Here is a 15188-nt window from a genome sequence, read left to right on the forward strand (position 1 = left end):
AATTTTGTTTCTATATTTAATCTTTACTCTCCAACCCTTAAACGGCACCAAGTCTGCAGCTGAGAGGAGAAACACTAAAACTTTGGCAGCTGGTTATATTTAGAGTTTCAGTTTAAAATCGTCTGGAAGCACCTCTGAGTATTTCATTCACAGCATGTTTAAAGTTTGATGAAGTTTCTCTGCTGGGAAAGTAAAGTTTATACTGAAGAACTGAATGAGGCGCAAACTTTTTTTTTCAAAGGAAAATTAATGGATCCATTTGGTGATATTAATATTTTTATACTTGATTCTAATCGGCTGCTAAATCTCTTTGACACTGCAGGAAACAAACACAATATATTATTATTATTATTATTATTATTATTATTATTATTATTGTTATTATTATTATTATTGAGCGCACTCTGCTCAATCTTTGTGTTTTATCATTTTTGAGTATGCGTTTCTTGATCTCAGAGGGAAACTCACCTGCAGACACGAAGACAAATAGGAAAGTCGAGCAGAGCGCCGCAGTCCCAGCAGACATGTTGGTGTTACGGTGCAGTTTTGATCCAATTATCGTGTATAGTTTTAATCCGACTCGGTGTTGGTATTTGCAGTGAATAACAGAGTTTCAAATGTGATTAAAGTTGAAATAAAGCTGAAAGTCTTTGACTGTGAGCACAGATCCTTGTGCTGAGTGAGTTCGGCACGCCCAGCCTGTCTCTCTGTTATCTGGAGTCATCCTAAAATTGGGATAGGCGTCACACGAAGCTGGTTATTAACTCTGACCAATTAGAACATGAATATGTACACTGATTTCACTCATTTTACAAAGGAGGACAAAGCACAGTGAAAGCGTCATAAAGCAGCGGTATCGCAGGACAATCAGCGTTCAGCAGTTTATTATTAAAAGCGGTGCAAAAGATTTTGAAAGCGCTGCTATATTAATTAGGTTTATGTGAAAACTGGAAAGAAGGCACAAAAATGGTGACTAAGTTAACAGACTTTTCAATATCAGTAAAATAAAGGAGAATCTGATATTCGAGAATGGAGTTTTTTATTTATTTTAATATTTGAAAGACAGTAAAGCAGTGATGAACAGTTAGTCTTGAAGCCTCTGTTTCTACCTGTTCACGTATCTACAGTAGAATCGTTGCTTTGTGCTCTCGGCTTTGTACCTAAAAACTAAAAGATCACGTTTGTGTCCTCATTAGAATAGAGATGTGCGGTAGTATATGGTTTGTTGATGGGAATCTAATTAACTGGTAATTATGACATAATGCGTTTCAGAAACAGAACGTAATGTAACGAGTATTGTCACAAATTACTTTCTCCAGCTAGTAATTATAGGTCAAAATAGTGTGTTTTTTTTAAGAATAGTAACAAGTAATGTGTAATTCTGAACACGACTCCAACACTGTTTCGAACATAATTCAAGAAGTGCATTCAGTCTCTTAAACGCTGCATGGTCGTACTTTCTCCTGCACTCCATATTATCCATTGTTGATCTGCACACGTCTGCTGCTGCCACGAACGTCGCATGCTCATACGTCATTGTCACAGACACTCCGATTACAGTTACACATTACTTATAACGCATTACTGCCCATCTCTGCTGATGACTGACTGGAACACTATGATTCACATTTTACATTAACACCATCCTCACACATGGTTTATATTTGGCCACTAGAGGGAGATGTTGGACTTTAAACACTAACATGGATACAAGCAGATCATCAGTGATGCTTCCTCAGTGTGATGACTCCTCCCTCTCTGCTTGTTTCTTCTTTCCCCCTTTCTTATTTCCTGTTGTGCATATCATTGATTTCCCTACTGAGCTCTTCTCATGTTTTAAGCCTCCTCGTCTCCTCCATGCTACACCTCTACATCGTGCATCATAGGTGCTCTGGTAAGCCCTGACATGGTATTTTGAATAGATTATTTTTGTTGTAAAAAAATTGTCTTTGGTATGTTTCCTGTTTTATTTTGGAGTTTTACTTCTGTAAGACAGAAGAAGTCACTTTGATGATGACGAAACGTTTCTGTCCAGAGTTACACTGGATCATCTCTGCAGCAGGAGGACAAATGAGCACCTGATGTGACAAACATCTTTCTTCTTACTCCTTCCTTTAAAATCACAGCCTCTGAACTGAAACAGTGTTTTTCATGGTTCTCCTGTGAAGTATCCAAGCTTTTCTTGTCACAGACCCACATCACCAACATCCACCATCACATAATGAACCAGAGGAGTGTGAAAGCAGGCTGATTCTCCAAGCACCGAGCTCCTTCGAGTCCTTCACTTCATTATTATCTCCAACTTCACCACATACAAACTGACAGATTAGTGTGCACTGGGTTAAACTGACATGAAAAAACATCAGAAATACATCAGGTTCAATAATAATTCATAATCAGAAGTTAAATATGTAACTTTGTTTATTCTCAGTTTCCCTTTTACAACTTTATTGGTGTCTACATGCATGAACGCAAGACAGCGATGATAAGAAAAAGGAGATGTGAGCGGTCCACGTGTAAAACGTGCCGCCCCAAGTTTTAAACCAGCCTGGTTTTCACTTTAATGTCTGGCTGATGAAGCATGAACCATGTGTGAGACGTGTATTTACAGCTAAATTAGAGTATGTGAATAAAGTGTGTCTGTGTGACTCTCTGGGTGAAACTGAGAGAGTGCCAGTGGGTTTGTGGGGTGATGCGACCGGAAATCTGCTGCATGAAACTGATGAAAAATCCACTTTCTTTATGAGACAGAAAAAGAGAAAGAAGGAAGGAGGTATTCGTGGCTCTGAGAGACAAAGTGAGGGAGATCAACCTGCGGCTTTTCCTTCCTGCTCATCTTTAAACTAAGCAATAACAGAAATGAAGGTTTGTGATGGTGTTGCATATTTGTACGTCCTAAAGCTCTGGTCGACGCGTTCGTGGGAAATTCAAAAGAAGCTGTGAAAACCTCCACGTCTGAAGACTTTGAAGAAACACCCACCAGCGTGTGAACACTGTGCTCGTTCCTTTCCGATGAACAGCCCGCTGAGAACGACAAGCTGAGCCTGCTGTTCACGTGTTTTTTTCTCATTCTGCTTCCTGTACGTTAAGACCGAGTCTGACAACAGGAAGTTGCAGCGACCTGAACCAAACCTCAAACAGCGAGGTGTTTGAGTTTTCATTACCACGAAGATCGACTCAGACGCTCGCCTGGAGTCTCTGAGGCTGCTGAGAGACGAGGAAAAAGCCATCTCAGAGTTTGAGGCTGTTTCTGTTCCACCTTTAGGAAGAAGTGAGCCAGTTTTCAGACGAGAGATTCAGTCGAGTCTGAGTCTTCGTTCCTCGTTTGGTAAGAATGAAAAGTCTTTTACAGGCAAACTTGTAGAAATCCTTCTGCAATTGAAAACGGGCGATTTAAGAAAAGAATGATGGGGAGTTGGAATCAAGCTGGGCCTATAGACTGTAAATGCTGTTAGTGTATTTAATATCACTGCTGAGAATAAGTGTGAACTTTGACTACAAATAATTAGAAATTAAAGATCTCACCACCACATTTACCTTTAAATGTCTTTATTTAGAAGCAAAACAAATGAATTATTTGTGTGCTATTCTCAGTCTCGTGTTCTCCTCTTATGGACCGAAACCACACAATCTTTGGCTTTTTCTTCATTTCATATTTCTCTATTTCCCCTTTAACTGAGCTCCTTTTTACTGTCATTTCTTACCTTTCTGAGATTTGATTTTCACCTTTTGTTGCTCTCACACAACAATTTTCTCGATTTCTTCTTGTTATTTAATAGGAAACCGTCTCAAAGTGCAGCAGTACAACAGAGCATCTTTATAAATGTCAGACTCAGGAAACCATCTGAGTTTTTTTTTTCCATTTCCTGTTCAGCTTCCTGTTTGCAGCACATCACTTCTCTTTAAGCTTCATCTCTGCAGCCAAAGCTGATCAACAGGAGGCTCTGAGACTCAGTGAATATGAGAAAATGACTCACTGCCTGTGTGACATGCTCAAACCTCTGATTCATTCAGAGAAGGAGGGTCGGCTGATCTTTTTGTCACAACAGTTTCAGCCCATTCGACAAGCTGAAATAAGAAGCTTTGCAGACAGTCAGGAATGCGTGTGACAGCGAGCAGTGATATTTCTGGGACTCGTGTAAAAGCAGAGGATCTGCTGCTCGCTCTTATTTGGCTCCCTGAGTTTCAGTGATGATGCAGTCTGCTGGTCTTCGGCGGCTTCTTAAAAAGCTGCCCGTGGATCAGGATGCTGACTGTGAAGGTTTTTATCGTTTTTGCTGCCATTTTTAGTTTTGCTGAAATTTTGAAACAGCCTGTTTACACATGAAAACTACCAGATCAGATTTTAAAGATCCTTGAAATATCTAGTTCTGAAGTCTTGTTGAAGTTTGCAGGGATTCTCTGGGCAGTAAATATTAAACCCATTATCAGGCTTCATAATCGGGGCCTCTGACTTCCTGACTTATTTTCATGAACTGAACACCATCTGACTTCCTCACAGATCATCCTGAGTATGTCTGAAAAAGTCAGCAAAGGTAGGTTTGCTGTTAGAGGTGGAACGTAGCTTATTTACTCTACTACTAAAGTACACTTTTAATGTACTTGTACTTTGATCAAAGTACTTCTATGTTCTGCTGCTTTCTAAACATTGGATGGAATTTCGTCCCCATCTTTACTCCAAAACATGAATTTTAAAGCTTTTCGTACTTCTTATTTTGCAGATTTTCAAATAAAAATCCAAATGAAGCAGTGTAGAGGTCAGTAACTTACGCCAAGCATAAATCATGTTTGTTTGCTTTTACGGTGTTTTCTGGTGTGATACTATGATACTGATGACACATTGTTTAAATAAAATACTTTGTCCTAATCTTATTATCAAAATCCAGTCACGTGACCTGATCTCTCGTTAGCCTTAAAGTAGTTGGCACATGGGTACATGCTAATGTGAAGAAAATGAGATAAAAACATTGTGTGATTGCATGTTTATTACATATTACCGGACACGGGTTTTACTGAGATAATTCAGGCCTTTTCTTCTTAAAATCAGCCGTTTTTTTTTCTCCGGACTTCCTCCATCGCTGCCACTCAAACAGAGACGGAAGGACCGACTCTAACGTGTCTGACTGATCATCAGGTAAAAGGCAAACATCAAAAACAAAGTTTCTCTCGGTGAGAGTGTGAGCGTAAAGATGTGGCTGTAGAGTCTTTCCTGTCGTCTGCTCTTACTCCCCCACACTTTAGTGTCGAGATCTTTGCGTTAGACATGAGTCGGTGGAACAGATTAGGCTTTCGTTTGCTCTTTCCCCCACTCTCTCACACCGTCTGTGGGCAATCTGTCACCAGGGGTAATCCTAAAGTTTGGGCGGCCCCATCAATAAGGCGCCTTCACTCCTCCTGCCCATAACCAATGCTAAAAAACTGACTCTGACTTTTAGTAAATATTAATTTACTGTTACAAACCATAACTGCTATCTGTTCATTATTAATCTTACATTTGTATATTATTTAAGTCATTAATTTATAAGATTAAACTTAAAAAAAAGAAAGATACAAATGTAAAAAATATCCTTATAAATCGAGGTATCAGATATTGCTATTTTGTCAAAGCTCAGGCATCCTCACTTGAAACTGGTACCAGAAACAACAACAATCTTTTCTTTACTTGCAGATCTTTTCTGCAAGTGAAGAAATCCGACTAGTTTCTTATTTTACTTTGTTCCAAAACTTGGAAGAATTTATTTTACAAGATACTGCACAAAAAATAAAAAAAGAATCCACTTCATCAGATGTCACTGAGTAGTTCATTTTAAAAATAAACTCTCGTCTTCCACTCTTGTCCTGTCCTTCTTACATCTTTCTAGATCTCCCACATTGATGAGCTTTTCCTCTCTGTCTCTCTCTGGGATGGTAACTGTGCATTAGGTAGCAGACAAACTGTAAAAAGTTGCTCAAAAACGGTACAGATTTACTTACATCTGCACCATGAAAAAGTCACAGGCGGCTACTGAAAGCATTACACTGCAGAGAAACCGCAGAAACACCAGCAGTGTGATCAAATGTTCTGAATACGAAGAGAACGAATGAACTATGTGTTCAAACCCTACAGATGAGACCAATGTGAGGAAGCTTTCCACACATCCAACATACTCTGAATGTTCACTGTGGAGAGAAACTCTTCTTTGTTTTTTCTTTTTGTTTTTTCAATTTTATTTATATAGCGCCAACAGCACAACAGCAGTCGCCTCAAGGCGCTTTATATATATTCTCCACTCTAATGTCTGATTTCATATGTTTCAGCTCTGACTTCACTAAAGATGATAAAGATCTTGATAACCTAAAAAAATAAGGCTTCATAAAAGACCAAACAGGACTGCTGATACATTCTGCTGATACATTAATGACAATATTATCCCTTTACAAAAATCATAGGGCTGAATCTGGTGGTCTTGTGCAATTACATTTTGTAATGCTTTTAAACAGCAGCAACAACAAACTAGAAATCACCGATACCGCTGAGTAGTTGACCCAGTTTCAAAGCTACGTTTGCTGTAGCTCCAGTGTTGGGAAGGTTACTTTTAAAATGTATTCCATTACAGAATACAGAATACATGCCCCAAAATGTATTCTGTAACGTATTCCGTTACGTTACTCAATGAGACTAATGTATTCTGAATACTTTGGATTACTTATCATGCTGTTTACAACTACATGAATGTACTATTGCTGTGATTTATTACTGTTACTGAAGGTCCGCGGCTCCGAACCGTAGTAAAGGGACCTCTGGCTAATACGGTGGGTTCTGTGTCGGCTCGTAGCTGAAAACTAGCTTTACTTTGTTGTCTGGGTCAACTTTGCTAGCAGAGACAGAGAGAGGCATTGAAAGGCTGCTCCAACAGAACTTATTGTTTTTGGAGGAAAACACGAACACGGTGTACAGTCGAGTCTTAATAGCTTACTTACAACTGGGCTCGTCAGGCACTCTTCTTGGCTGCAGTGGTTATTATTATATTTACATGCTTCCAGCTCCCGTTTTTGCTCGATGACAGCTCGTACTTTTCCTTTTTCTCCCTCCCTCGCTCACAGACACATAACGTGTATGGCAGTCCATTCTCCCTGCAGCACGGACTACACTGCCTATGATGCTACATTCTTTAGAGCTATACCTGTAGCATTCTGCCTGTTAGCTTAGCACAACAACAACAAAAAGGCCTCTCTCACCCAGGACACACAGAGAGAGAGAGAGAGCGTCACCCTGTAACCATGGCAACCGTAACGCTGCCACCTGGAACAACAGAACGTAGCTGTCAAACAAAACCCAAACAGTCCTGACCCGCCACAATATGAAACAGGGAAGTACCGCCGTGTAATCCATTTATTTCAACAAAGTAACTGTATTCTAAATACCACCTTTTTAAACGGTAACTGTAACGGAATACAGTTACTCATATTTTGTATTTTAAATACGTAACGGCGATACATGTATTCCGTTACTCCCCAACACTGTGTAGCTCTCATACAGCCATAAGATCTCAGACTAAATAAAGGTCACTTTTAAACCACAACATGATGTCTTTATTACATAATTTTAAGACAAATAAACAATTCTGAAGTCGTGTATACATAATAATTGCATAGCATTAATAAACATTTTTATGTATTTTCATTTATGAATTATTTTCATTCTTTTCAGTAGATTACATCAATATTTGATAGTTCTTGTGGTCAGACGGCGATGCAATGTTCACATGTTAAAGGACTTTTATCCCATCTTGTGGCACATGGTGAGCTTATCTTTATTGGCCTGGAGGTTATAGTCTCTAACAATTTTACCATGATGATAAATGGTATGGTGATTTGTTCAACAGTATATTACTGTACTGTATGTATGTTATGGCTAAAGTTGCAGTTGTACAAATACATATTCATTAAAATGACATTCAAATAACGTCAAAGTGCTTTTCATCTACTGAGCTTTCACTTTTGAACCTCGTTTGACCCTTTTCTTTGTATCTTTGACATCTCTAATTAATTTCTCATTTTGGCAACAGTACAGTGAATTGTATAATAATGATAATGAGTTAAAGATGAATCAAGCTGTTCTTTTTAAGCAAGGCGAGGTTAATGTTTAGCATGAGATCTGTAGGTCTTTTTGCTTGCTAGTCAAATAAGAAGTATTTATTAAGTTTGACTGGATTAGGAAACTCAGCGCAATTTGTTGGTGGTTTTAATTAACAGCGGGGTCTGCAGGTAATCCAAACATGTCATATTTAGTGAAGCCTTCTTTGAGTATTTTTAGTCAGATGGCAGAAAAAGATGGTGTCATCAGCATAAAAATGCACACTGAAGACCTGAAAAATGAACGTAAGAATTGGACTGAGCTACAGGAGTGCAGAAGGGGACTGAAAGTGAATAAAAACTTGAATATTTCAAGTATCAGTTGATTTAGCATACAAGTTTTTCAAAGCACTAGAGGTTCTTTTCCACTGATGACATCAGAGGGCTGCCTCGGCCTCAGGAGGTGTGGTAACTCCCCACGGCATGCTGGGTAAATAGTGTGCCAGCCACTCCCCCCAGCTGCTCCTTGGCTCTTCTTCTGTCTCCGCCCCTCCTCGTTTCACTTCCCACCCTCCCACCACCCAGTCCAGCTCTTCTTTACCGCCCCCCACATCCTGTCTCTCCTCCCTCAGAATCACACTGTAGCGCTTTTTGGACACTCCTTCTCCACCTCTGCTCCTCTCTCTTTCTATCCCCCGATATCCTTTTTGACCTCCATCTTCTTCAGACACTCTGCACTCCTCCACCACATCCCTCCATCCCTCTATCTCCTCCTCTTTGCTTAACAGACGGTACAAAGTCTTCTTATATACTGCTCGCTCCTCCTTCCCATCTCTTTCTCCTTCTTCCTCCCTTGTTGCTCCTCCACCTGCGGGTTTTAGAATGACAAGCTGCCCTTGTTTCCTGTCTCCTTCCCCTCCTTCACCTACATCTTCGCTTTGCATACCTTCTCCTGCCTCTCTGTGGACCAAAAGAACAGAGCGATAAAGCGCCATTACTCCTTCGCCTCCCACTCCCTTCCCTTCCACCCTGTTGTATGTTAACAGCATCAGTCCTTCACTTCCTCCTCTTCTCCTCGCTAACCGCAAACATAGAGGCTTATACACTCTCCTGTACCAGATGACCATACTAGCTAGAGTTGCCAATATACATGCAGCTGATGCCACACAGAGCACCAGGCAGCCCACAAACAGCCAAATGCAGAACACCCCTGCAGACCTGGAAGAAATAGGTTTTTCACGTTCCTGTTTTTCATCGGGGCTGGATTTAGTGGTGGTGAGTGCCTCAGAGGCTGTGGTAGCCTCAGTGGTGGTGGTTGTGACTAGTTTCACTGTTGTTGTTGGAAGTGTTGTAGTTACAGCAACAGTTGTGGTTGTTTCAACAGGTGTTGTTTGAGTTTTAGTCAAATGTCTGGCAGTAGATGTAGTAGAATGAGTGGTCAAGTCATGAAACCCAACTGATGTTTCTGTTGTTATCTCTTTGTGTGGATACTCTGACCATTCAATAAAGCTGGTGATGACTTCATACCAGGAACTTGTGATTGCTGCTTGCATTGTGTATAAATCTACAAATGTTGTGGAATCGAGAGGAGAAGAAGTAGAAGGAGCAGGGTCTGGAGGAGAGGTTGATGGATGAAAAGAGTACAGAGTATTTGGCTGGTAGAAATCTCCTCGTTCACGAGATGCTGAACACAGATCGGATTTTTCCAGACTTGTTACAGGTGTACCTTTGTGCTGCTGGGGAGAGTCACACACCTAAAAAGACAGCGACCATTTAAAAATACTTCAGGTATAGTTTTAATATATATAATCTCCACCATTACCGATGACCCCACCACACTCAAACACATCTTTATATAGAAATGTCCAAACAGAAAAAACTGTAAGGCCAAAATGTGAGCAGCTTGATTTGAAAGGTAAGTTTCAGAAACGATGTTTAGTAGCCTCTATAACCTAAACCCTAAGTGGTTTACCAGTGACTTGTGCTGTGCAGAACCAAAAATGCCCACAGTCTTTGTGTTCTTTTAGATGTGTCTGTATTTGTTTAATTTTTCTGTTTGTAGTACATACCACTCTTTCTACACCCGGCTTGATTTCGGGACCATCCCGCACATAGACGTTGAATTCATAGTCATCAAGGTACCTGCGCAAATAACCAAGGGAGCAGGTGCATGACCAGGGATTGGCTGAGAGGTAGAGATAAGGTACCTCCTCCTTTTGGCTGAACCATTCATCGGGCATCACGCTGATCTGTAATGGAACAGAAACTTTAACAGTTTTAGAAACAAATAACTGCTGTGCCATGAGTGGCTGCAGCTGAGAGAAGGTTTAAACTTGTATTCACATCACATACTCCTTGGTGTGTATTTCCCACCTTGTTATTCTCCAGGTAGAGAGTTTCTATGGTTGGGAGGGGGTGAAGCATACTTTGAGGAAGCACCTTGATGTGATTAGATGACAGGTCCAGGGTCTAGAGGGAAATAAAGAAAAAAAATGTGACATTGAAACTACTGAAATACAAAAAAAATTTAAAAAAAATCAGCTGATTGATGCACCTGAACCACAAAAAATCTACTTGCTCAATTTTCTTCTGTTTATTAATTTACATGAATGCACTTTCTACTGGTTTGAGTCTAAATACGCAAAAAGTTTATTTAAAAGAAAATAATCCACACGTGGACACTCACACCAGAGATCAATTTTATACTTTGTACACCTCTTATATCACATTTTGCCTTCAGAGTTGCTTTAATTCTTCATGGCATGGATTCAACAAGGTTCTGGAAACATTCCTCAGAGATTTTGGTCCAATTAAAAAGAGAGCATCACACAGTTGCTGCAGATTTCTCAGCTGTTTATCCATGAGGTGACTCTCCAGTTCCAATACATCCCAAAGAGTCTCTACTGGCATTACATATGATGACAGTGGGGACCGTATGAGTAGAAAGAACTCATTCACATGTTCAAGGAACCAGCTTGAGATGATCTGAGACTTGAGACATGGCATGTTATCCTGCTGATTCTGCCGATTCTGACCATACAGATCTAAATGGATCAAGTTTCTGCCATGTGATTGGCTGATTCTATAATTATATTAACAAGCAGTTGAATGTGTGTATTTAACCCTTTAAGCCCTACCATAGAACAAAGTCCGCCAGAGCTTATATTATATTTTTACATGCTGTGGAGCCATTTTTGGGAGCATTTCAAGTTGATATACATCAATACAACCATTATAGCCTAGATTTTAATAATATGTCTGTATTAAGTGCATAGTAATTACATAAATTTCAAAAAAGTGCAATAAACTACAAAAGAATTGAAAATTGTTTTTGTTTTTTTAACATATATTTCTAGTTAGAGAAATTTAAGAGGCTTATCCCTCAAAACTGTAAATACAAAAAAGTTGCACAAAATAGTTTCCCACCACAGGAAATTAATTTTGAGTGTCTTCATAGTTTTATTTTTGAAATACGCCAATTTTTATATACTGCAGGAAAAATGAAAATAAATATTATAATGCAAATTTGCAAAAAAGCAGCATATGCATCAAAATAAACTATTTCCAGCAGTGCAATATGAGTCCTAAGCATCCCAGAAACGACACAGAAAGTCATAAAGTCAAACATAACTTTTAAAAACACCAGTATAGGCTCATAAGGCCCTGATGGTAAAAAACTACATTTCCGCAAAATGATGTCACTTCCGGTTTCAGGCAGGTCATGGCGGACATGCGATAGTTCACGCTGATGGACGTAAGAAGTGTTATGAACAGCTGATCGGATCGGCAAAGTGTGTTTCTGGAATATTATGTTTTTGTTGCTGCAAGTGCTTTTTATGCAGTTTTTGCAAAGCTATATGTGGAAGGAAACTGTGACCGAGGACAAGCTGATGGCATAAGATGTAAGTACAACTCCTCCGGTTTCATATGCAAAAAAAAGTATTGCGCTAGCTCACGTGGTTGCAGTGCTACCGGGATTTAAAAAATAGTTGCGCGAAACGGAGCATGCCCGCTCCGACCGGCTTTAAAGGGTTAACACATTAGCTGGTGAGTGGAAATGAACGACTTCAAGTCCAATCAAGTTTTGGCCATAATGAAAGGGAGACCACTTTGCTACACTCTTACTTCTTGAATCTTATCAGTTATGTTTCTCACTACCTTCAATTCTCAAGTGTTGATGACGTGACACTGACTGTCTGTATTTTCTAAACCTCCTTTATGATTTTTGCACATACTGACCTCCAGCTTAGTGAGTCCAGAGAAGGTGTGATCACTCAGAGAGTTGATAGCGTTGTTTTCCAGGTAGAGTCCAGTCAGACCTGGGCAGGCAGAGAAGGAGCCGTCAGGGAGGGAGGTCAGACGGTTTGACCCCAGCCTGAGGACACTAAGTGTGGGGAGAATGGGACTAGCAGTCGGGGTTACCTCTGGAACCTGGAGAACAAAACATCCCTTTGTATTAGAAGCTGACTAACTTCATGTTTTTTAAGATTCATTTACAACCACTGTTGACTTTGTGGCCACTGTGCAGGCAGACAGAAACCTTGTTTCCTGTGAGGTCGATCTCATAGATCTCTGGGAAGACCTGGAAGGAGGACCAGGACAGACTGGAGAACAGGTTACTGGGAAACAACAGGACCTAAAGATAGACAGAAAACGTGGAAGCCTTTAGAGCTGTGGTGGTTTCCTGTAAAGTGTCATCTCTTAAACAGGAAATTTGTGTCTCCGCTTTGGTCTCCTCCTGTCAGTCAAACACTTCATCCATTATGGGATTTAAACTTTTTTTTTCAACACTTTAAACAAAATTTTCTCATTTTCCTCACTGCATGTGTTAAAATAAAGAGTGTTTAGCTGTGTAAGGGTACGGTAATTGTCTAGCTGCATGGAGAGATTAGCTAAATGTTTTTGATATTGGCTGTCAGGCTTAGCTGCAGTTGTCACAGCGGAAAGTCTGCAAATCCCAGATAATCATTTGCTTCTTGACAAAGATCCAAAATGGTCAGTTTGTCAAAACAACTTCCTACATTTTCATTCATGTCCTTTGTCCATTTTCTACTTTATCAAATTATTATTAATATTTACAGGTGTATCTTTTCTATTCACTAAATGTTAATTCGTCATCATTAGTATATTACTAGTTTAAGCAGTTGTAAGAAAGACATTTCTCTGCAGAAATTAATTAAACTCAACTCATTCTGAAATTTCGTTTTAAAGATCAACATCAAGCCAATTACAATAAAATAATAATAATAAAAATTTAAAAAAAATCGAAGGATTTATGTTTGTCATAATAAACATGTTTGTTTCTTAGTCACATGTTTTTAACTCATTCATCATCAGTCTAATTTGTTTAAATTAAATTTGATGTCTTAAAATGGTTTAATCTAATTACAGAATGAAACTATAAATATAATTTCACACTCACAGTTTTTAAAAAAAATTAAACTGAGTTATTTCCTCCACACTTGACTTCCTGTGGTTTGTGGCATTACCATTGTTGTACGTTCAAGCCCCACTGGGATGGCGCTGAAGCCGGCTGCTGTGCAGTTCTCCCTGGGCCAGTGGTCCTTGTCCCGGTCACTGTGGCAACCGGCCACTGCTACTCCCATGGAAACACAGGACAGGAGGATGAGAAGGAGGAGGAGGTGCCGCATCTTCACTGAGACTCTCAGAGACTGTCGGTATGTCTCAGTCTTAGAGAAGAGATGGAGAAAGTGAAGGAGGAGATGCCTGGTAGAACAGGAAGTGTGCACTTCCTGTGTACGTGTGTGTGTGTTTTGACTGACAGCTGCTGAAGGAGGAAGTGTGATAACTGTTCAGTTGACAGATTGTGTATGTTTGACTCTCCAGCCTCACGGCATGTGTGTTTCGATTTTTTCATGTAGTCTTCTCGACAGCTTCCTCTTTGTGTGTTTCACATAATGTTTACTTGCATGTTCAAACTTCCTGCTGTTGTGAACCAGAGTCGATAAGGATGTTCTGAAGCATTCTGACAGCAGAGCTGCCAGCACTGATGTGTGGCTTACTGCAGGAAATCTGCTGAGTCAAGCGGTCTCTGTTTCAGTTAAATCCAACTGATGCGGGGTGAAAAAATAAGGTGTGTTACATTTGAAACTTCGCTGAAGTAAAGTTGGATCTGCTAAAGTGAATAAACACCGTGTATGGCTGCAATGAACCCCATCTCCTCCATGTAAGCAAAGGAGAAAGTCTTCTTCACATCTATCCCAAAGGCAGTACTGATGTAGCCTCGGAGTAGAGCTGCTCGTCCTGAGTGTCAAATTGTGTCAGGACATTGTGAATACCCAACGCTGGACAAGGAAAAGATGATGGCTCAATGGGTAGAAGGATACTTTGTGACCGCTGTTAACACAGTTTAACAAAGACATGTCAACCTGGCAACAGAGAAAATTGAGTTTTTAAAATAGAGGCAACCCAACCTTACCAGTATTCATAACACTACGCTTCATTTATGTGAATCTATGAATAGTTGAAGCTGTAGAAAACTGAAGTGGCCATTCTGCAGTATTAAATAGGTAAAAATGCTGTCAGCATTTATGGCTATGAGGCCTGTGTCTACGAAAAGGTAAACTGACTAATACAGGCCTTATTCACCCATTCACAAACACAGTCATACACTCACTTCAGTAGCTGTATCAGGCCCAAATGTAACATATTTTTGCAGGGAGCTAAAGAACATGAACATTGTTCACCTGGTCTCTTCAGCAAGCTTGACCCTGTAACTTTCTAAGCTGGATCTGCATCCATAACGCCAACGTTCCTGGATGGGGTCCACCTCCCTGGTCCACTGAAAGAAAACAGCCAGGATACCGCACGGAGGTGCAGGTGAGGTTGAGGTGATTTGGCCAAGTGGTTCGGTTGCCTCCTGGGCACCTCCAATAGAGATTGAAAATGTGACGTCATTCAAGGGTAAAACCGCAAAGAATTCTGGGAACTCGTGGCAAGCAAGTCTGGCGCTGAACAGAAATTGTCGCGCTATGCTCCTTTGTTTATTGTGCATAAATAGTGAATTGTCCTGACACAATATTGCGTTTCGCCTCATTTATTACCATGGTACATTGACAAAAACATGTACTTTTATTCACAGGATAAAACAGTTTTTTTGTATCACTAATTGC

The 15188-nt window shown here is 40.0% G+C and overlaps 1 protein-coding gene across 1 annotated transcript; it reads right to left on the minus strand.

The window, feature by feature from the left end:
• Positions 1–7549: 7549 nt before the first annotated feature.
• Positions 7550–13749, minus strand: gp1ba (glycoprotein Ib platelet subunit alpha). Its single transcript, XM_006809616.2, has 6 exons — positions 13545–13749; positions 12596–12691; positions 12295–12486; positions 10429–10524; positions 10125–10304; positions 7550–9809 (listed from the first exon to the last, which is right to left on the minus strand). Exons 1-6 carry the CDS (start codon positions 13704–13706, stop codon positions 8493–8495), a joined length of 2043 nt encoding a protein of 680 aa, XP_006809679.2. The 5' UTR covers positions 13707–13749; the 3' UTR covers positions 7550–8492.
• Between the last annotated feature and the right edge of the window lie 1439 nt (positions 13750–15188).

The sequence above is a fragment of the Neolamprologus brichardi genome, chromosome 3, assembly GCF_056152115.1.
Source record: "Neolamprologus brichardi isolate AB-2024 chromosome 3, ASM5615211v1, whole genome shotgun sequence".
NCBI lineage: Eukaryota > Metazoa > Chordata > Actinopteri > Cichliformes > Cichlidae > Neolamprologus > Neolamprologus brichardi.